The sequence below is a fragment of the Eubalaena glacialis genome, chromosome 1 (genome assembly GCF_028564815.1).
Source record: "Eubalaena glacialis isolate mEubGla1 chromosome 1, mEubGla1.1.hap2.+ XY, whole genome shotgun sequence".
Taxonomy (NCBI): domain Eukaryota; kingdom Metazoa; phylum Chordata; class Mammalia; order Artiodactyla; family Balaenidae; genus Eubalaena; species Eubalaena glacialis.
The window spans coordinates 16,419,167-16,441,109 of NC_083716.1; the positions used below are offsets into that span (position 1 = coordinate 16,419,167).

General features: G+C 37.3%; 1 protein-coding gene across 1 annotated transcript in view; it reads right to left on the reverse strand.

Annotated features, from left to right (window-relative positions):
* Positions 1-279: 279 nt before the first annotated feature.
* Positions 280-21,943, reverse strand: part of TDRD1 (tudor domain containing 1) — a 37,039-nt gene continuing 15,375 nt past the window's right edge. The window contains exons 12-23 of the mRNA XM_061193084.1: positions 21,821-21,928; positions 17,379-17,621; positions 16,885-17,022; positions 14,037-14,147; positions 10,312-10,587; positions 9,696-9,815; positions 8,044-8,160; positions 5,611-5,778; positions 4,180-4,407; positions 3,487-3,533; positions 3,314-3,406; positions 280-1,086 (exon numbers count right to left, since the gene is read on the reverse strand). Of these exons, the coding sequence (XP_061049067.1) occupies positions 3,314-3,406; positions 3,487-3,533; positions 4,180-4,407; positions 5,611-5,778; positions 8,044-8,160; positions 9,696-9,815; positions 10,312-10,587; positions 14,037-14,147; positions 16,885-17,022; positions 17,379-17,621; positions 21,821-21,928 (1,649 nt within the window). The 3' untranslated portion in view covers positions 280-1,086. The remainder of the gene's footprint in view (positions 1,087-3,313; positions 3,407-3,486; positions 3,534-4,179; positions 4,408-5,610; positions 5,779-8,043; positions 8,161-9,695; positions 9,816-10,311; positions 10,588-14,036; positions 14,148-16,884; positions 17,023-17,378; positions 17,622-21,820; positions 21,929-21,943) is intronic.

Below are 21,943 nucleotides of genomic sequence, written 5' to 3' on the forward strand. Positions count from 1 at the left end.
GTATGTGCTTCCAGAAAAATATATACTCTAACGTAGCTTTTTAACTTAAATTGTTAACTATATTTGTGCTTCAGACAATGTAAATTCTATCTACACTAACAATCTAAGTGGCTACAGATTGGAAAGGTACCTATGGATGGCAGGAGCAGAAAGAGGAAGTGCCTTCCGCCCACCTAGTGGGTGAGAGCCCAAGGGCAGACTGTGCCCAAAGGCTGAGGGAAACGTCATCCGAATCAAGATGGAGAGAAAGAAGCTGATGACCTCAGAGAGAACAGGATAAGAAGGGCCGAGACCCAAGCAACAACAAACCAAAGAACATTTATTATGTGCAAGAGGCAGATTGTGACAGGGAGAGCAGGGCATATTTTACTATGAATTATATCAAACATACAGAAAAATCCAAAGAATAAAACTCATGTGTCTATCAACTAAATTGATCCAGTATTAACCCAGAGCCATATTTTCTTCAGTATCTTTTTTTTTTTTTTTTTTTTAATTTATTTATTTATGGCTGTGTTGGTTCTTCGTTTCTCTGCGAGGGCTTTCTCTAGTTGCAGCAAGTGGGGGCCACTCTTCATCGCGGTGCGCGGGCCTCTCATTATCGCGGCCTCTCTTGTTGTGGAGCACAGGCTCCAGACGCGCAGGCTCAGTAATTGTGGCTCACGGGCCCAGTTGCTCCGCGGCATGTGGGATCCTCCCAGACCAGGGCTCGAACCCGTGTCCCCTGCATTGGCAGGCAGACTCTCAACCACTGTGCCACCAGGGAAGCCCCCCTTCTTCAGTATCTTTAAGTAATAAAAAGTTATATGTACACTAGACAGCCCCTATGTATCCCTTCCCATATGCCCACGCACTTGGTATGAATCTTTTATGCAAGACTTATTTGGGGAGAAGAACTTCGAGGGAAAAAAATAAAACTACCCAACCTAGACAGAAGAGTGGTAAGCAAACAAAATTAAGGCATAAAATGTCATTAAAGAAAAAGTTTCCAAGAAACAAAGACACAAGATGCTGTACTTTCTCTCCTAAGTCCAGCCTTCGCTATCTCCTTTCTCGTTAAGTGTTGATCTTCAAGAGAGAGTGTTTCTGCAAGAGAAAAATCAACTATCATTATGCCTTATATAAAAACTCAATCACCATGGTTCTTAATTTCTATCTTAAGTAAAAGCAAACCAAATATTCACTTTTAACTGAAATTACTTTAAGTCAAATCTGCCAGTTAAAAAAAATTCACTGCCACAGTAACAGTGCTTTATGTCCAGTACAGCTGTCTGTTCTCCCCTTCACAGATATAAAATACAGCTGTTTGCTCTCCTCCAAATATAAAAAATATTTTTATTAACTTGTATGCTGAAATGCTTACCACTTTTGAATAATAGATTACAGAGAGTTTTATGTTCTCATCATCACATCACGCCTAGTTTAGCAATTTTACAATAAAATTACTAACAAATTAAAACAAATTTCTCCAGAGATGATGAAAACACTGAAACTTTAAGCACATTTTATCTTTCTCTAAGAAGAATAATTTAAACAATTATCCAACTATATTTTCACCGCAATGAAGGAAGTATGCTTAAGGAACCATGTGTGTAATTTTCTCTAGTAACATAACCCCTTAGTTTCTTGCCCTCCAGAACTGATCTAATCTAAAATGATATTGTTGCACAGCTACAGGTAAGCAGCAAACGGCGGTACGGAGAACTCAGCTTGCATCGTAAGACCTACTTTCCAGTCTGTGTGTGTGGTTTTTGGGCAGCCATTTAACCTCCCTGAGCCTTCACCTCCTCATCTATAAAATGAGCCCTACCTTCTTTTAATCTTCTGGGCACTGTGAAGATTAAATATGTGACTATTAAATAATGCACTACTCAAATATAAGGTATTACACTGTATTCAAAGGTAGACAAACTATGTATTTATTCCTGCAGCAGGGGTAAAGCCAGTTCAACCACTACGCTTTAAATCAAGTGGTTTTTTTTTTTTTAAAGTAATGTCTTCAATCTATTTAGAAACAATGGAAAATACAGGTTTCATCTGAAGTTGTGTACCCAAACACACTCAATATTCTTATGCGGAAAAAAGCTTATTGCACAGATATAAAGATTAAAGCACATACAGTTAATCAACTTGATTAGAAATATGATGATTTGGCACTAGGACTAAATTCCAGAAGTTCATGTCATTGCATGCTCCTCAATCTATGAAATTTAAATTATCATTAAATTTAAGATTTTAAACTCAAGTATGGTACACAAAACAGCAGTCAGTATTAAAACTTAATGTATTAGAAAGGACTGAAAGTTGTAACTGCAAGTCAGCATTTATTAAAAATAACCCAAAACTTGAAGTAAAATAAATCTCAAAATAAATCATGAGAATCAAAACTCTTCATCTTGCATGAATGATATTTAGCTTAGAACTTAGCCATACTTTCTTAGAAACAGAAACAAAACAACTGTCCATTATCACGTGGAGAATAGGTTTGACCCCAGTAGGTACCTCCTTGAGAGTTGCTACACCCACAGAGCCCCCGAGAGCAGGAGGACCTCGGGAGCTACTTGCAAATGGTCAGATATAAACTGCATGTTAGCCAGCAAGAGTGCACATACTGAGTAAGTCAAAGATCCTTTGCTTTTAGCTAGAATTCTATCAATTCAAAGTGGCGAGAAGGACAATTTCATTTTGATCAGAAGTTGTAATTGGCTACTGATCACAAAACAATTTCCGAGGGCCACCTTAGAACAAAGGATCCCAGGCAATATAAAAAAGCAGGGGAACCACTATTCAAAATCCACCAATGTAGTCTTTAAGCACTAGAGTCACCGCAGCCAGAAGAGGAAGACTATGTTTTGTTCTGAAATGAACTATACTATCAGTGCAGCCCATTTTCTGTTCTTGGCCTCTTAGAACCGCTTCACAAAAAGGGCTACGTGTTTTTATAGAAGTGCGTACAAGGGAGAGTTAATTTCACTCTAGACACAAAGAATTTCAGGCTAAGCTTGACCTCACGACAATTTTTACAAGTCCCTGCAAATATCATCAAGAGCTGTCTCTATGTCAAACACAGTAAGGAAATGACGCTGCAACCTGGACAGTCCTGGACTCAGTCCCACTAGCAGTGTCAAAGGGAGCTTACCAAACAAAACCTAGGAAGACAGCAGAAACACTACAGCCAGACCTCAGATCATTAGACCGCAGAATAAAGTACAGCCTCAAAACGGGTGTCACCCCATTAGCTCTGCCATGACAACATGACTGGAGATGTCCTGCTGCGGGTTACACAAGTGCAAAAACATCAAATTTAACTTACTTAACTTTTTAACCATTTTTTCATTTCAATAAATTTGTTTTGATTGGTTGGATTGTTTAAGAGGAAGAGAAGAATCTGTTCATGTTTTTCAACCTGAGGGTGAGAAGAAATGGTGTTACTTCATTCCTAATAATGTTGGGAGGATAATTTCACTTAAAGGAAGTTTTACCCACTTGTTTCTGTAGCTCTGTGCAGCAGCAATTCATCCTGTTCACCTTTTCTAAAAGCAAATGCAAAAAGCCATTAGACGACTAGCACTATAAGTAACAGGAAAAACAAAACAAAACAAAACCTGCAGTCTGAACATATACAGATCTGCCCCTCAGGGCAGATCCTTTCCAACTACAAAGGACTTGACCAATTAATTTTTCATTTGGGCTTTATGTTATCTCCTCCTGTCCTGGGTTTTACCAAATGAGTGCCCTTACCTCCGAGGTTTCAGGTCTTTTGCCTATCACACACGGGGTATCTCTTTTTGGTTGAGGGCAGCCCTGCCAAAGCATCATCTTATGAAATAACTAGTAAGATCCATTCTCAAATATGTGAGTTCTTCTCACTTTGATCAGGATCAAAAGGAAGTTGGAAGCTACTCTGAATGCTTGACATTTCTAAAGCTCTCAGCATCAATTCTATCAACAGTGTTGCTGAGCCTGATCTAAGGAAAATCTGGACTGGGAGGCCTGCTTCCTTCCAGGTGGCTCCTCTGAGGTGGCAACATGAGTCAGCACCCTGCTGCTGGATTTGTAGAGGAGGATGACAGAGGGAACGTGGCCACAGAGAATAAGGAAAGATCAGGTCAACTAAATTGATTACATCTGTTCTTGGTTACACTTACATCTGCTATTAATTAAACGTGAAAAAAATACCTTTATTTAAAGCACTTTGCTTTTTAGATGTGATCTTTTTCGCCAGACCATACATCACCAGCTTATCAGCCAAACTGATAGTACCATTCTCAGAACACTTCTCAACTGACACTGTGTGGACATTCTTGACAAATCCTTTCACAGAAAGCATTACATTCTGATGCAACATGAAATTTTTCAGTAGCTCTATTATTAACTGAGAACAGCTTCCATTCAATTCCACTGGTCCTGGAAAAAAATTGATTACTAGAGTTAATCTTCAAGTTCCTGAAAGATGATATTTAGATAAATTATCTAAGGATAATAAGCAAAAGGCTCACTGATTTTAGCTAGGTTTAGGTATGCTTTGATGTACTACTGCTGTTGCATTCAAAAAAAATCAAACTTAATAAATATTCCTCGATCCCTACACTATGTCAAGCATTAATTTAGGTCTAGAAGCCACAAAATAGACAAATGTCTGCCTTTGTGGACTTACATTCTAATGGTAGAAGCAAACAATAATAAATATAATTTTCCAACTCTCTGCGTCAAAACCAAAGCAGACTGTGAGGAAATCAGTGTGTTATTATCTACTGGGACCTCTGGGTAAAGAAATCAGGAGTAAGAATAAAACGCTACTTTAGCATTTTAGTTCCTTTTATTCAAATTCCAACTGAAGGGCTGAATAAATACGCAGATATGGTATGAATAGGAAGGTAGCCCAAAACGGTGCCATTTGAATGTCTCTAGCCTCTGTGACAAAGCAGAAAGACCCCCACGCAAGAGGTCAGATGACTGACCCCAGTTCACCCTGGCCCTGCCACTTAACTAGCTTTGCAACCTGAGGCAAACCAGAATCTCTGAGTCTTGACTCTCTGAAACTAATCTGTAAAACAAAGATGGAACATATGAACATAATTTTTGTAAGAATGAAAGAACAATAAAAGGTATGAGATTTTTTTGTACTCTGCTTGATAATTAGAAATCTGGGCCGTTGCTTAAAATACTCTTTTTTTTTAAATTTTTAATTTTATTTTTGGCTGCGTTGGGTCTTCATTGCTGCGTGCGGGCTTTCTCTAGTTGCGGTGAGCAGGGGCTACTCTTCGTTGCGGTGCGCAGGCTTCTCACTGCGGTGGCTTCTCTTGTTGTGGAGCAGGGGCTCTAGGCGTGCGGGCTTCAGTAGTTGTGGCACGTGGGTTCAGTAGTTGTGGCTCGCGGGCTCTAGAGCGCAGGCTCCGTAGTTGTGGCGCACAGGCTTAGCTGTTCCGCGGCACGTGGGATCTTCCCAGACCAGGGCTCGAGCCCGTGTCCCCTGCATTGGCAAGTGGATTCTTAACCACCGCGCCACCAGGGAAGTCCTAAAATACCCATTTGTTTCAGACTTAGTGCTATAAAAGAAAGAAAAAAATCCCACAGACACCCAAATTGGAAAGTGACTTAATTGTCTACCTTCAAGGGAACATTTAATAATTTGGAAAGGAAGCTCCAGGTGGCTGGCAGAGATTGGCTGCACTCTGCAAAGAGGCAGAGTTTCAATGTTTCCATAGTCTGCATAGAGCACTTTCACATCAGCAGCTGATGTCCCCAGAACAATGGCACGGTACCAGAAATCATCACCTGAAAATACAAAGGAATCTCAGGTGAGAAGTTACGTTCAATGATGCCCTCCTCCTTTAAGATGGTTATTCACAGTTACATTTACATCACTTAGAAATTCACACCAAGACTTCTGACTTCACACCAAGGAGTCTAGATTAAATACGAGCATCACATCTACTCCTTGCAGATTCTACTCAAAAGACAGTTACAGGACTAAATAGAAAAAGGCCTAAAACCACAAGGATAGAGAACAAGAGGGAAGACAATGTAATAGTGGAAGGTGGAAAGCAAATACATCAGTGGAAATGATTTAGCAGAGCTCAACTAAAGCTGGGTGTAAAGAAGCCAAGAAGCATCTCAGTTTGCATCTCAAATCCCCAAGCAATCAAGGCTCAATAATTGATGCTACTCATTCAAAAGTTGGAGCAAAGACGGAGATGAAACGGGGATTGGATAACGGAAGCAGAGTTGCTTTCCCAAGGCATGTGAATAAACTTTAGTTTATAAACACATTTACACGTAATATCTATTTTTAAAGTTGCTAAAGAGAAAGATCAGTTTTATGTTTATGTGTTTTAATAACACTTAGAGAATTCCCCCTTTTCAGGTAACTGCTCCTACCCATGGGCAGAAGACTAGTTTCCTCTCCAGAGAGGACGAACCAGAAAGACTATGGACTGGGGAACGTGAGGCAGAGCAGAGGAGGGAGTTTACAAGAACCCTGTCAGGCAAGCTATGCACTCCAGGCAGGAGACGACCATCTCAAGCAAAAGCACTTCAAGACACAGGCATCAGGGGTTCCCAGAGAAACGGCAGAGCCAGGTCACCCTACAGGAAAGTCCACTAAGCAGACAAGCTCTGCCTGTGCACAAAGGAACTTCCAATTAGCTTCTTAGTGCTTCACCTTACATAAACGAACAGCGAAGGATGACCAGATAGTAGAAGAAAGTCTCTGACATGAAAGAGAAGACCAAAACAAACACGAACTCAAGGAAACAGAGACCCAAAGACGGAGAAGACCATGAAAATTAAAAGAATGATATTAACAGCCTCGGAGAAATGACCTTCCATCCTTGAAGCAAGTACAAGACAGTTATTAAAAACCACACACCTGAGAAACAAAAAAAGCTACTGAAACCAAAAATGTGATATTAAAAATGAAATACGAAAGGCTGGAAGAGAAAACTGAGGAAATCTCTTGAAAAACAAAAAAAAACAGCAAAGGAAATTCAGCAGAAGAGTTTAAGTCCAACATGAGAATACTTGGAGTTCATAAAGGAGCAGGAAATAAAAGAAAGGAATAAAAAAATTCAGGAAAACTTTTCAAAACTGAAGCTCATGAATTTCTAAAGGGCCCACCCACTGGGAGCTCAGTACAATGGTGAAAACAAAACCAGTGCTGAGTCACATCATAAAATTCAAAACTTGGGATGAAGAGATTACCAAAAGTTCCAGAAAGGAGGAAAAAAATACGTACAAAGTTTGGAGAACCTGAATGACATCTACCTCTCCACCAGCAACACCCACAATGCCTTCAAAATTTTAAGAGAAAGATGATTTCCAACCTAGAATTCTATCTATAGGTAAGCTATCAAGTAACTATTAAGGGTAGAATAAAGACTTTTTCAAACATGAAAGATAACAAAATTTATCTTACATGTACCTTTTCTCAGCTTCTAGAGGATGAGATAGATATACCAAAATATTAAGAGTAAATCAAAAGTAAAGGACCCAGAAAACAAGTTGAGACGAGGGAGGGAGAAATCTAGCCAACAAGGTGTGGTGGGAGAGAAATCCAAGAAACATAGGGGGTTCGTGCTGAAACAATCTCCAGCATGATGGTGAAAGGAAAATTTCAGGATGACAGCTCAGGTCTGGAGGACAAGCAGTCTGGATAAGAGTGGGTCAGAAGGCTGGAGCTGCCTACAATATGATAAAAGTTGATAAAGTACAGGCAGTATTCATGGAGAGAATTTATACCAATGCAGAGAACTGGAGATCATTAGTGAAAGTATATAGAACACGAGTAACAAAAAAGGCTGCAAAAGAAAAATGTAATTATAGTAACTACATGGGTAGGCTGTGAATACTGTTTATTATACTAATAATGTAATACAGAATACTTATCTAAACAAAAATTATGACACATTTCTACTGGGAAGAAAGAGAGGGAAATTGTAGATCTAGTTGTCATACAAAAGAAGAAGGAAACTAAATACATTTTTAAACTGTAAATCTAAATTTTAAAGTGAACACTGTTTGGGGAATAGAAAAGAATCTTACCTGTGTATCTGGCACAGCACGCATCTCCAATTTTTGGTCTATAGGCCAATCGACTTTTCTGAGCACTGCAATATTCTAACAATTCGCCTGTCAATACACACAGTTTTTCCTGATCTTCTAAAATATATATAGAAAATGTTTTGTGAAGAAATTTTCAATGCTACTATTTATAGAAGTATTTATATACAAAGGAAAGTCAAATCTAATCACTCAAAAAAGACCCCATATATATTAAAATATACATTTATATTTTTAAAATAGATAAAGCCAAAAAAAGATAAAACCACTACTGGTTACCTTGTGGGGAAGGGATGCAAGACTGGGAGGGGGCAAGAAGGAAGCCACTGGGGGGCTAATTTCTTGATCAGGGTGGCTATTCTAGTGTGTTCCTTCTACAAAAACTTGTTCTATTAAGTTGCAGTTTTACGACTGTTCAGTATACTTTTCAGTAAGTGTGTTACAGTTAATTAAATGAAGCAAAGTACTTCCAATTCATCATACCATATGTTATGGTCAGGATGCAATAATCCTAAGACCCTGCTTTCCACTATACAGTTTAAAGTTGATTATTCCTAATACTGGAGAATAAATTTAAGAGCAGTTATTGTTATCACAATTCTTGGTTTGACCATTTGAAAAAAAAATTTTTTTCATTTTTTTCAGCTTTCAAATACCTGCAAATTATTTTGAATAGCAAACTTGCACTAACTCAGCCTCTGATACTGCAAGAATAAACTTAAATACACTGGGGCTTCCTTGGTGGCGCAGTGGTTAAGAATCTGCCTGCCAATGCAGGGGACATGGGTTCAAGCCCTGGTCCAGGAAGATCCCACATGCCACGGAGCAACAAAGCCCATGCACCACAACTACTGAGCCTGCGCTCTAGAGCCCGCGAACCACAACTACTGAAGCCCGCGGGTCTAGAGCCTGTGCTCCGCAACAAGAGAAGCCTCCGCAACAAGAGAAGCCACCGCAATGAGAAGCCCACGCACCGGAACGAAGAGTAGCCCCCGCTCACCGCAACTAGAGAAAGCCCACGCGCAGCAACGAAGACCCAACGCAGCCAAAAATAAGTAAATAAAATAAATGAATTTAAAAAAAAAAAACTAAAATACACTGAAGAGATGGCTTAATTGTAATCTTTCACAAAATAAAAAAGGAAAAGGAAAGTCAACATTTATATGCTACTTTTCTTCATGATTAGGGCCCGTGTAAAACATTTCTCTAAGTTTCTAAGATACAGTAATACTGTGATTATAGACTGATTAGGAAGTACTCTTCCAACGTATCTAAAACTGTTTTGGTTCAAATTCTCTTAATGCTTGTAGAAGGTCAGCGTAGTAAGTACAATTCAATACAGACAGTACCTATTTTTAAACAAGAAATTATACAGTAATTAAGGACGTTGCTTTGTTATAAAAAGCTGTAGATGATCAAGACCAGGTGGAGTAGGTGCTGAATGCAGGGCATGTTCACGTTCATGTTTTTATAATTAAATTTTCCTTAAGTGTTATTATGATCAACTAAAACACTGAGTGAAACAGAAATCATCACCTTCTTCTCCCCACCACTTCCTAAGGAATTCAGGTAAGTTCATTCTACAGTTTAAAAGACCAGCATAAATATGTCTCAAACTTTGTTTGGTTTCTTACCTGGCATTTCATTTGGTAGAGCATAAAACAAGTTTGGGTTTATGATTTCTAATATGTTTGCCTGTACAGTTTTATTAACTGGCAATTCTATTGTCCTCCACTGCTCAGCTGAAAAGGTGGCTGAAAACATACGAAATACAGGTCTCTCATGAAAAAGATAAAATTTAGTATTCTACTGAATACCAACATTCCCAAATTCCCAAAACGAAAATCTGTATTTTCATAAAACAATCTGTTTAACTTGAGGGATTTTGGTGTGCATTACAAAGGAGCTCAATCTATAATAAGAATCCTTAAACTATTACGCTCCTATAGGTATATTTCAGTAGTATATTTCCATTTCGGTAGTATATTTAATTCTTAAAATTTACTCAAACTTTAAAGGATACATAGCTGTATGATACACGTCTGCCTGACAAATAATTACATTAAAAATGAGTACAGTGTTTAATAAAAAACCATGTTTCCATAAATATTAAACTAACTTTACCTATTACTAATCTATTTCCACAAAGCATATTTCTACAGGAAAATCATGTCACTTGGAATAGAAAAATTTTCATAGCTATAAAAGCAAAGGATAACATAAATTTAAATAGCAGTTTAAAAATGTTACCTTGAAGCCATGGGGCATCAATCTGAAGACCATGTTTATTAACAGGACTGTTTGTCACTAAGTCTTTACATGGTGAACTAGCTTTTAAAACCAGATGTTCCTCAATCAGAACATCAGTAATTATCCTGGGATAAGAAGTGGAAAGATCGGTGAGTTCAATTCCCACTCCATTTTCAGTGATTTCAACCACTCGGGCTTGGAGTTTTATCCCTGTGACACACGTCTGAAATCTTGCTATGGCTTCTCTGGTCCAGTGTTTGTTTCTAGGCTGTATATCTAACAAATAAAACAGCATTAAGAAGAATTCTGCCCTTAATATGTTTTCTTTGTATTTAATTTTTGATAGTTTGATTAATATGTGTCTTGGCGTGTTTCTCCTTGGATTTATCCTGTATGGGACTTTCTGTGCTTCCTGGACTTGATTAACTATTTCCTTTCCCATATTAGGGAAGTTTTCAACCATAATTCAAAAAGAGTCATGTACCAAAATGTTCATTGCAGCTCTATTTACAATAGCCAGGACATGGAAGCAACCTAAGTGTCCCTCAACAGATGAATGGATAAAGAAGATGTGGCACATATATACAATGGAATATTACTCAGCCATAAAAAGAAACGAAATTGAGTTATTTGCAGTGAGGTGGATGGACCCAGAGTCTGTCATACAGAGTGAAGTAAGTCAGAAAGAGAAAAACAAATACCATATGCTAACACATATATATGGAATCTAAGGAAAAAAAAAAAAGGTCATGAAGAACCTAAGGGTAAGACGGGAATAAAGACACAGACCTACTAGAGAATGGACTTGAGGATATGGGGAGGGGGAAGGGTAAGCTGTGACAAAGTGAGAGAGTGGAATGGACATATATACACTACCAAACGTAAAATAGCTAGCTAGTGGGAAGCAGCCGCATAGCACAGGGAGATCAGCTCGGTGCTTTGTGACCACCTAGAGGGGTGGGATAGGGAGGGTGGGAGGGAGGGAGACGCAAGAGGGAAGAGATATGGGAACATATGTATATGTATAACTGATTCACTTTGTTATGAAGCAGAAACTAACACACCATTGTAAAGCAATTATACTCCAATAAAGATGTTAAAAAAAAAAAAGAAGAATTCTGTGCCCCAAAGCTGCATTTTTTGCCTCAATAATATCCAGGACTGGACCCTTCCCAAGTTCACCATTCTGGTCAGTGATTTTGAATATCTATTCTCAATAATCAATTATATATCTACATCCTCAGTGCCTGAGTTGCAGATAATGCATCTACAATATACTACTGTTTTAGGAGGCTCAGGATCCGTCTTTACTTTCCTCACTAACGTATCTTCACCTGGCATTTTTCCCAATAGGCAAAAATGGAATTATTATTTCTTTTAGAAGCCACTATGGTTACATACACAATGATGAGTTATCAACTATTCTGGTAAAAGATGTTAAACATACACTTTCACCTTTGTGGACAGTTTTCCAATGATAATTTCAAAATATCATTTTTAATTATTTAACCAAAAATTATCTTTCTGGGATAACTTTGGCTTATACCCTTATTTTCATAACAGTGGTTCTCAAATGTGAGTGTGCATCTGAATTACGTAGAGGGCTTGTGATAACAGATTTTGGGGCCCCACCCTAGAGTTTCCAATTTAGTAGTAGGTCTTGGGTGGGGACTAAGAATCTGCATTTTTAACAAGTTCTCATGTTGATACTACTGGCTGTGGGGTGGAGGGGTCATATTTTAAGAAACACTGACATAAAACATGGTGATTAAAAACAATAATCCAAAACATACTTAGTGTAAAATAAGTAGAAAGAAAACAGGCAAAAGGAAAAATAAAAAGCATCTAATGCTTCTAGACATGACCACTATTAACATTTTGGTATCCAACCTTTCATAATCTTTATGTGCATATGGAAATACACACATGCACATATATACTCATAATTCTTTTATAAATAAATTTTTATAATAATAAAAATAGTTATAATGTTAGGCACTATTCAGTGCTTTATGCCTTGTATCTCTTTTATTCTTAATGCCTTTTTGAGGAAGGTACTGTTATTTTCCAGATGAGGAAAAGGAAGCACAGAGTTTGAACAGTTTACCTAAGGTCTCACAGCTAGTAGGCAGCAGAGCTGCTTCTAATCTGTCCTCTTAATCACAATGCCATCCTGCATCTCTTTCATAACTTGCTTCCTTCACTTAAATCATGAACTAGTTTTCACATCAACACATATTTAACATTTTAATGACTGTGTAATAAGAACGAACACTTAATAGAACTTTGAGTGCCAGACTCTGATCTAAACATTCATTTAATAATCTTCACAACAAACCTATGAAATAGGTACTACCACTACCCATTATACAGATCCTCATTTAACCAAGCCTCTACTATTGGCTATTTAGGTTGTTTTGCTATTATTAACAGCAGTGTAATGAATTTCCATGTAGGTGAACTTTGTGAAATCACATGATTATTTCTTTAGGATGAATTATTAGAAGTAAACTTGCTAAGACAAAAGTTAAGAATATTTGAGGCTCTTAAGGAATCCTGCAAAATGTCTTCAAAAGAAAGCGTCGGTTTTCACTCCTATCGTAAGTATAGAAAAGCAGCTGCTTCCTTACTTTGACGTCAACACTGAACATTTTGGCCAGTATCTTTAAATATATGTTTCTAAATTTTATAATATGAAACAGAAAATAACTTACACAAAATATTAAAATTATAAATATATTAATACTGAGAAATTTATGTACTCTAAGTATTAGAAGACAGTTGAGAAAATTTCTTACTCTGCACCATACCTACTAGGCAGCACTGTATCCCCTGAAATGGAAGTTTTAAAAATTTGGATGGGATCATTTGGAGTTCATCTGCAGTAACTTCTTCAATGTTTCCATAATCCACAAACTGTACTTTAATGTTTCCATTTGGTAAGATTTCCTTGACTAAAGCACGATACCAATTACCATCACCTAGATTTAACACAAAATTTGTAACATGGAATATTTCCCTTCTATTAAGGTTTGAAATTTTTATCTTGAAAAAGACCATTCTTTGTCTAAAGTAGCTAATATATTTCTCTTCCCAGACAACACCTTTAGTTTTTAATTCAGAAATCCCTAGAAGGAGAATTCTCAAAATTCATTCTTAGAATATCACCAAAGTTTTTATAGCATCACACTTTTACATCTACTATAAAGATTTCATTCATAACCTAACCAATAAGCAGAATATTAAGTGAAGTAAAGACTTAATAAACTTGATCATATTTGTCAAACTGGAAGACTTGTAATATTCTCACCGCTAATGAGATTGTTTCACTTGTTACTTGGTAAATAATAGAAAAAATAAACAGAAAAACATGCAATGAAATTTAAGGTGTTTCATCAAACATATTTTCAAAATAAACATGCACAGGGTGACCAGAAGAAACAATGAATCTGCAGTGAACAGGTTTCCCATTCTCTAGCTTTTAATATTATCAGAAATTCTGGAAAGAAAAGCATTTGACAAAGTTAGGTAAGAATGTATCATTTGGAGGCTCCTTGTTACAAAGAGAGAAGAAAAAAAACACGGTATTTTAAGCATTCATTTAATTTTGATTATGAAAAATATCTGCTTAAACATCAGGAAGAAAATACACACTAAAAATGAGGTCTGAATGTCAAGAAATAAAAGATTCTAATATAGTCAATATTGTGCCAACTGCAACTTACCTATAAAAAAAGCACAACAAGGTTGCCCTACTTCTGCCTTAAAATTATTAGGCAACTTCTGCTGGCAATATTCTGCTACCAATTTGTTCAAGTCACTGAGTTTCTTTAGAGCTGAAAACACAATACACATAGTGTTTAATATTTAAAAAACATGCAGAGTAACAGATTTTCATTTAAAGTTGGAAAGTGTTTTGATGATCATAAAAACCCAGGCACATCCCCAAGCAACTATAAAGTACACCAAATACCTTTCCCTTCTCCTTATTAAGAAATTGGGCAAATAAGTCATTATTTAGTTAATACTCTCAGTAAACCCCATACCAACAATTTACTGGGCACAGAGCCATGATGATGGCATTGTTGTCAGTATGCTAGAGCATGAGCTTTGCATGTGGACCAGGAAACAGTGCACAAGCCTGCACAGAAAGGAAGTTACATATAAGCCGTCCTGAAGGAGTATATGTAATTACTAAATGGTTGGCACAGATAGTGTCTGCTAAGGACTTTCAGAGAGGTGAGCTCTGTGCACTAAGGGCTTCATAGAGAAATCTGAAGTATGACTTGTTTGCTAGAAAAGGAGAGGGTATTCCAGAAAAAGAAACGGCTCTGAGGCAAAGTACCAAATTAGGCAGCCAAAAAACACTTGCTGGGAGCAGTCTGGCAGAGAAGAGGAATGGAAAGGTGAATCACTGAAGAAAAACACCAGAGATGTGCTTGGAAAGATACGGACCATGGAGAGCTTTAAAATGCCAAGTAAAGGGATCTGAACACTATATAAGTAAAAGAAAAATATCTTTTAAATATGTGGCAAAGACCCATTCACAGAAACGGAAATTAAGTTGTATCGAGTTAGAATTGTCACCTTTCAGATTAGTCAAAATAAGAAAGTTTAAGGACACACTGCAGGAAATGGTGTGGGAGAGGGCACTTTCATACACTGACGGTGGAAATCAGCCTGGATGACCTCTTGAGGGCACTCTCTCAAGAGCACAAGCACACATATCCTTTGACTTAATAACTATTGTACAATTTCAGGAATTTGTCTCAAGGATATAGTCTCAGAATAAAATCACAGATTACAAGAATTGTTTTTAGTAATAAATGCTTGTACACAGGAATCCTTTAGCTATCCGTACCTAGGTTAACTAAATTAGGGTAAACCCACACAGGGGAATACCATGTAACCATGAAAAGGAATGAGGACGTACAGTGATGTGGTACCCTGGAACAGAAAAGGGACATTACCAGAAATGGAAAAGACATCTAGCAAAACCCAGATAAAGTCTGGAGGTTAGTTCATAGACACTTACCAATGTGGGTCTCTTAAGTTGTAACAAATGTTAACATCTTACATAATTGTGGTACTATAGAGAAAACTAGGGGTATACAGGAACTCTCTGTACTATCTTGGCAACTTTTCTGTAAATCTAAAATTATTCCAAAATTAAAAGTATATTTTAAAAAGAACGGAGGAAACACTATGTGAACTGATATCCAAGACAGAGTGGGAGAAAAAGGCAAAGTGCAAATATTATTTATTTTACCATTTATGCCTACATAAAAAGGAGTATATATATTCATACAAGCATATGTATAGAGTACTTTTGGAAAGATATTAAGAACATTGAGAAAAGGAACTGGAAGGATATTTAGAAATCTGAGAAGAAGAACTGGGAAACTTACTTTTCCCTATATTCTCTTTTGTAACTTTAAAATTTGTACCATATGCTTGTACAATCACTTATGAAAATAAGAAAGTGGCAAATATTTTAAAATAGTAGCCTATCTACCGGATGATTCTGTATGAAGGGATGACAAATCTCACAAACTGGGAGCCAGGCAGGAACTTAGTTATCTAGGGTAACATCCTTATTTGACAGAGAGAAAACCCAAAACTTAGAAAGGTTAAAATCAATGCGGCTCACCAGAAAGGCTCAAGGGAAAAAGACGGAAAATACAAAGTGTTTGCGAGGATGTGGAGCAACTAGAATTCTCAAACCAACAACTTCCATGATCACTTTGGAAACTTTTTAGCATTCATTGATCAGAGCTGAAAATACACATACCCTTTAAGATTTGGCCAGTAATTTCATTCCTAGGTACATGTTCAATGGAAATGCATGTGCGGTAAATTTCTATGAGAATATCCTTACCAGCATTTTATAGCTCAGAACTAGAAATAACCCAAATGTCCAACAGTAGAAAGGAACAGTAAATTGCAGACATTCATACAACAGATCACTATGCAGCAACAAAAAACGAGCTACAGCCACACGTGAAAATGATGGTCCAAACTCACAAATGTGAAAAAAAAAAGCAACAAGGCACAGAAGAGGACATATTGTATGATTCCATTTATATAAAGTTCATAAATGGGAAAAACTAATCTATGCTATTATTAGAAGGCACGATCATATTTACTTCTGAAAGAAAGAAGTGGCAGTGATTGTCAGGAGACATGAAGGAAACTTCCGGGTTACTGGTAACCAGATATTGGTTATACAAGGTTTTGACTTTGTGAGAATTTGTTATGCTGCACTCGTATTTGTGCACTTACCTGTATGTGTGTTGTACGTCAATGAGATCAACAATTAAAATTTTTCAAAAATGAAATTAGGAGACATTCCGTGAAATCTAAGCTGGTTTAAACAGAGACTATTGAAAACAGAAATAATGTCTTACAATGGAATAAAAGGCAACCAAGTAAAACCAAATCTTTCTTGAAAGTACAAATACCCACTTGGCCTTTACTGGAAAGAGAACAGTTTCACCACCCAATAACAAACTTATCTTGACCTATTATCTATGCCAGTGTACTGTAAAAAGAAATAAACAAGAGTCAACTTACCATCCTCTTTAAGCACATGGCAGTAAAATTCTCCAGGACTATACATCATACAGACCACAACATCTACTGTCTGATCAACAGCAAGTTCAACCCATGTCCACTCCAACAGACTGATTTCTGCTTCTACACCCGAGGGAACTGTGAAAATAAATGGACGTTTTGCAAAACAAATGGCCAGAGCGGGGAGTTGGAGGCAGGGCTGCTAGAGTCTGCTTTTGAAGAACTGAATGTCCAATGACTTTCTTAGTGACTTTGCAGGAAAGTTAATTAGTATGAGAATTAACCATTACTACCTCACTGAATTCCAAATTTCAAATTCACATTTCTGACCGATCTTCAGCTGCAGTGACCCAAACACACTCGTTAGATGAATGCTTGATTTAAAAGGACAAAAGGTACTTAACATCAATTCTTGTTTAAAGTATGAGAACCCATACATTCACAAAGCCACCTGAATTCCAGCACGGACATTATCTGGTGGACAATTTACTTACCACTGGCTTCTTTCATGTCACTGGGCTTATCTGTCACTACCCCCTTGTCCCCCACGGCAAAGCCTGCATCGATGAGCGCTTTGGTGACACTGATGTGGGGCATCACAGACCTATCCATAAGTTCCACCAGGGAACTGTTTTCCAACTTGTCCACCACTATCACCGTGATCATTTTGTTCTGCACAATTTTTCTCATCAGACAAAGAGCTTCTGGAGTCCAAATTCCTGATGATGGCTTTACTCCTAACAAAGAATTTTTAAAAGAATGTTAAAATATTTCTTATTGCAAGCCTTTACAAATTTAGCTCCTAATTTCCACAAACTTAAGGACTCTATGACAAACACTGGAACCAGAAAGTCCCATCTGAGAAGGATTTTCTAAACACGAAAATGAAGGCAAAATTATAAAGAAAAAGTCTGTAAAAAGCTTCTATATTTCTATGTAAACAAACCATCATAAATCCATTGATACAAAATGTCCAAAGAAGCAAATCTAGAAGACCGAAAGTAGATTAATGGTTGCCTAGGAAGCTAGGATTAACTATATATAAATGGGCACAAGAGATCTCAGTGGGGTGATGGAAATGTTCCAAAACTGGATTATGGTGATGGCTGTACAACTCGGTAAATTACTAAAAATCACTGAATTGTATACCTAAAACACTGATTTTTTTTTTTTTTTTTTTTTGGGCTGTGCCGCGCGGCTTGCAGGATCTTAGTTCCCCGACCAGGGATCAAACCCACGCCCTTGGTAGTGAAAGGGCGGAGTCTTAACCACTGGACTGCCAGAGAATTCCCTAAAACAGTGTTTTTTATGGTATATAAATTATATGGCAATAAGGTTGTTAAGAAAATCACAAACAAAAGTATAAAACAATCCAGAAGAAACACTGGTCGCTAATACTGACGTCTGAAACGTCTGTAGCATTTACTGAAAGGGCACTTACAAAAATCAACAGCCCCAAAGTTATGCCAAGTCATTTCAGAAAATTAAGAGCCAAGTAACTTATGAAAAAACATCCGGTCTCACTGGTAATGAAGCAAATTAAAACGATTCAGTTTTTAGCTTATCAAAATTGGCCAAGATGAAATAATACAGAAATATCTATTGGGCAGGACAAAAGTACCTTCAGTTTTTTAAATAAAAGTAAAAGACATTTTTCATTTTCACTAAGACCTTTATCGAACAACATATTCACCCTTTTGTTCCACACTTTGTCATTTTTCAGGCAACTTCATAATTCCATCTTCCCAAAACTTTTTATCTTTTTGAGCAAAGAAGATAAAAGGTACCTTTTACAGTCTTCCAGAGAATTGAAATTTTTTCCATTAAGAGAATTTTGTAAAGACCGAAATAAATGGAAATCTGAAGGTGCAATATCTGGTGAATACAGCAGATGAATCAGAACTTCCCAGGCAAGCTGTAACAGTTTTTGCCTGGTCATCAAAGAAACGTGATCTTGCGTTATCCTGATGGAAGATTATGTGTTTTCCGTTGACTAATTCTGGACGCTTTTCATCGAGTGCTGCTTTCAGTTGGTCTAACTGGCAGCAATACTTATTGGACTTAATCCTTTGGTTTTCCGGAAGGAGGTCCTGATAGAGGACTCCCTTCCAATCCAACCACATACACAACATCACCTTCTTTGGATGAAGACTGGCCTTTGGTGTGGTTAGTGGTGGTTCATTTCGCTTGCCCCATGATCTCTTCCATTCCACATTATTGTACAGTATCCACTTTTCATCTCCCGTCACAATTTGTTTTAAAAATGGAACATTTTCATTACGTTTCAGTAAAGAATCGCATGCACTTTGTTATAAAGCAGAAACTAACACACCATTGTAAAGCAATTATACTCCAATAAAGATGTTTAAAAAAAAAAAAAAAAGAATCACATGCGGAAATATGGTCAAGAAGGTTTTTTTTCACTTAACTTATGTGGAACCCAAACATCAAAGTGATTCACATAACCAAGCTGGTGCAAATGATTTTCAGCGCTCAATTTGGATATTTTGAGTATGTCAGCTCTCTCCCGCGTGGTATAACGTTGATTGTTCTCAATTATTGTTTTGATTTGACCGCTGTCAACTTCAACTGGTCTACCCAACCGTGGAGCATCGTCCAGAGAGAAATCTCCAGCACGAAACTTCACTAACCACTTTTGACACATTTAATCAGACACAGCACCTTCTCCACAAATCTTTTTGTGCACTTCAGTTGCATTTTTACCTTTCTTGAAAGAATAAAGAATATGCCAAAAATGTTGCTTTTTTTCTTCCACCTTCAATATTAAAACGGCTACACAAAAATTCACCAATTTTGATAAGTCTTTTTTTAAATGCACGCTGATATGACAGCTGTCACATACAATCTAACAAAATTGTTTCGAGTGAAGTTAAAGACACCTAAGTGCTACTACAGCCATCTTACGGAAAAAACCGAACCTTTGGCCCACCCGATATTTGGTACACCAATGTGTCAAGGAATTGACTCCCTGCTACGTTTCTGGTAGGTGTGTAAACGAGTTCTACCTTTTCTAGGGAACAATCATAATATGTATCACAAACATGAAAAGCATACCCACTGACACCTCCATTCCACCTAAGGCGGTATTTTGCAAATATAAGTACGTTTTGCAACCTATCCCAAGGAAATGATCTTTTTCTTAAAAATTAGTTTTTTAAAAAAGATCATTAATTTTTAATTGAAGTATATTTGATTTACAATACTGTATTAGTTTCAGGTGTACAGCGCAGTGATTCAGTATTTTTATAGATTATGCTCCACTTAAAGTTATTATAAAATATTGGTTATATTCCCTGTGCTATACTATACATCCCTATAGCTTACTTATTTCATACGTAGTAGTTTGTACCTCTTCCTAAGGAAATGATCTTGCATAGGTTGAAAAATGTAGTTAAAAGAACACTGCTAGTAGCAAAAACTTGGAAATATCCTTCTGATAACTGGATACTAGTTAAATTATCGTACATTTGAATGAAAAGTTGTAGAAGCTCATCTTTTACGCTGGAAAGAAGCTCCTGCTCCTAGTGGAACATATCACATACACAGTAATTTCTAAGCATATGATCGTTAATGTTCTTGTTTTTAAAAGCAGTTTCCCCCTAATTCATGCAATTGACAGGTTTCAACTGATATGTATTGATAATGCAGGATCTATAAATAACAAAAAAGAATACTCAATTTCATAAACACAGGTACACTCAATTTCATTTTATTACAGATAGCAAAATAGTCATCTGTATTTCCTAAATGTTCCATTAAGGATTGTTTTTGTACTGAGGTAAGTTAGAGCTAAACACATTCCCTGATCTACTCACTAGTTTAATTTCAATTCTAATGCTCTTAACTTTCGGTTTCAACATTTTAAGAATACGGGAACCATAAAAATCACATACCTGCCAGCACACACTTAACAGCTTGCATTGGCAATTCCAACAACTTCGGAGTTATGGGGCAAAGTCTTGTCAAACTAAGGATTTCAAAGTTTCCATAGTCTACATATCCGACCAGTACAAATTCCTCAGAAGCGTAAGCCAAAACAGAGGCACGGTACCACTGGTCATCCTCTAAAAATAGGAGAGACTCAATCTGAAATGATTTTCCAATGTAGATATAAACAAAAATTTTTCCTCCTCAATTTAGATGGTCATTTGTAGATTCTATTTTCATGTAACATCAAGCTTTACTGAACTGTGTATGCTTATTCACCATTCCTACTTTTCCTTATCAGAAGCTTTCAACTCCTGAAATGTCACCTTTATTCATCCCTTTCTAGGTAACTCATGTTGTATGCTGTCATTATTTATTTACATGCTTAGTCCCTCTAGTAGACAGTTAACTCATTAGGACAGGGAACATGTCCTGGTCATGTGAGTGAATCCATTAGGTCTTGATCAATTTTAGAATACCTGGCAGTATGAGTCAACCAGACTCCACTAACCAAGCCACAGATTTACCGGAGGCCTACCTGTCTCTCCCCTCCTGTGAGGCCACTGGCCCTCCCTTCAGCAGAGAACTGAACCCGGTCATCACAGGGTCATCATCTGTGCAGCTACAGAGGCCGGGCCACGACAGCTATGTGCCTCCAGACACTCTTGCTGTTCCAAAGAAAACTGGCCAAGACATGACCCTGGGAGGTTCCACGTTCCCACACTGATATAAACAAATGTCTGTATCAGTCTCCAGAACTAAAGGGCTGATAAAATAAAAACCTCCATCACCACCCGCACCCCCCTAGCATTTACAGGTCCTCCTCCTCCCTTACGCACTTTGATTCAGTTTAATTGGATATACTTAAAAACATAATTGGTACACTACTCAAACTTCAAATGCAGCCATCCAATGCAAAACGAAGATTGTTTCATTTCTTGGTACTTAATTGTAAGTAAAAAATTCAATAATACTCTCTTTTCCTTACCAGAGAACTGCGCACAGCAGATATCACCAATGGTTGGATAAAAATCAGAGCGTGGGGACACCTGACTGCAGTACTCGCTAAGTGACGCCTGAAGTTCAGCGAGCTTATCTGTGGATACAGGTC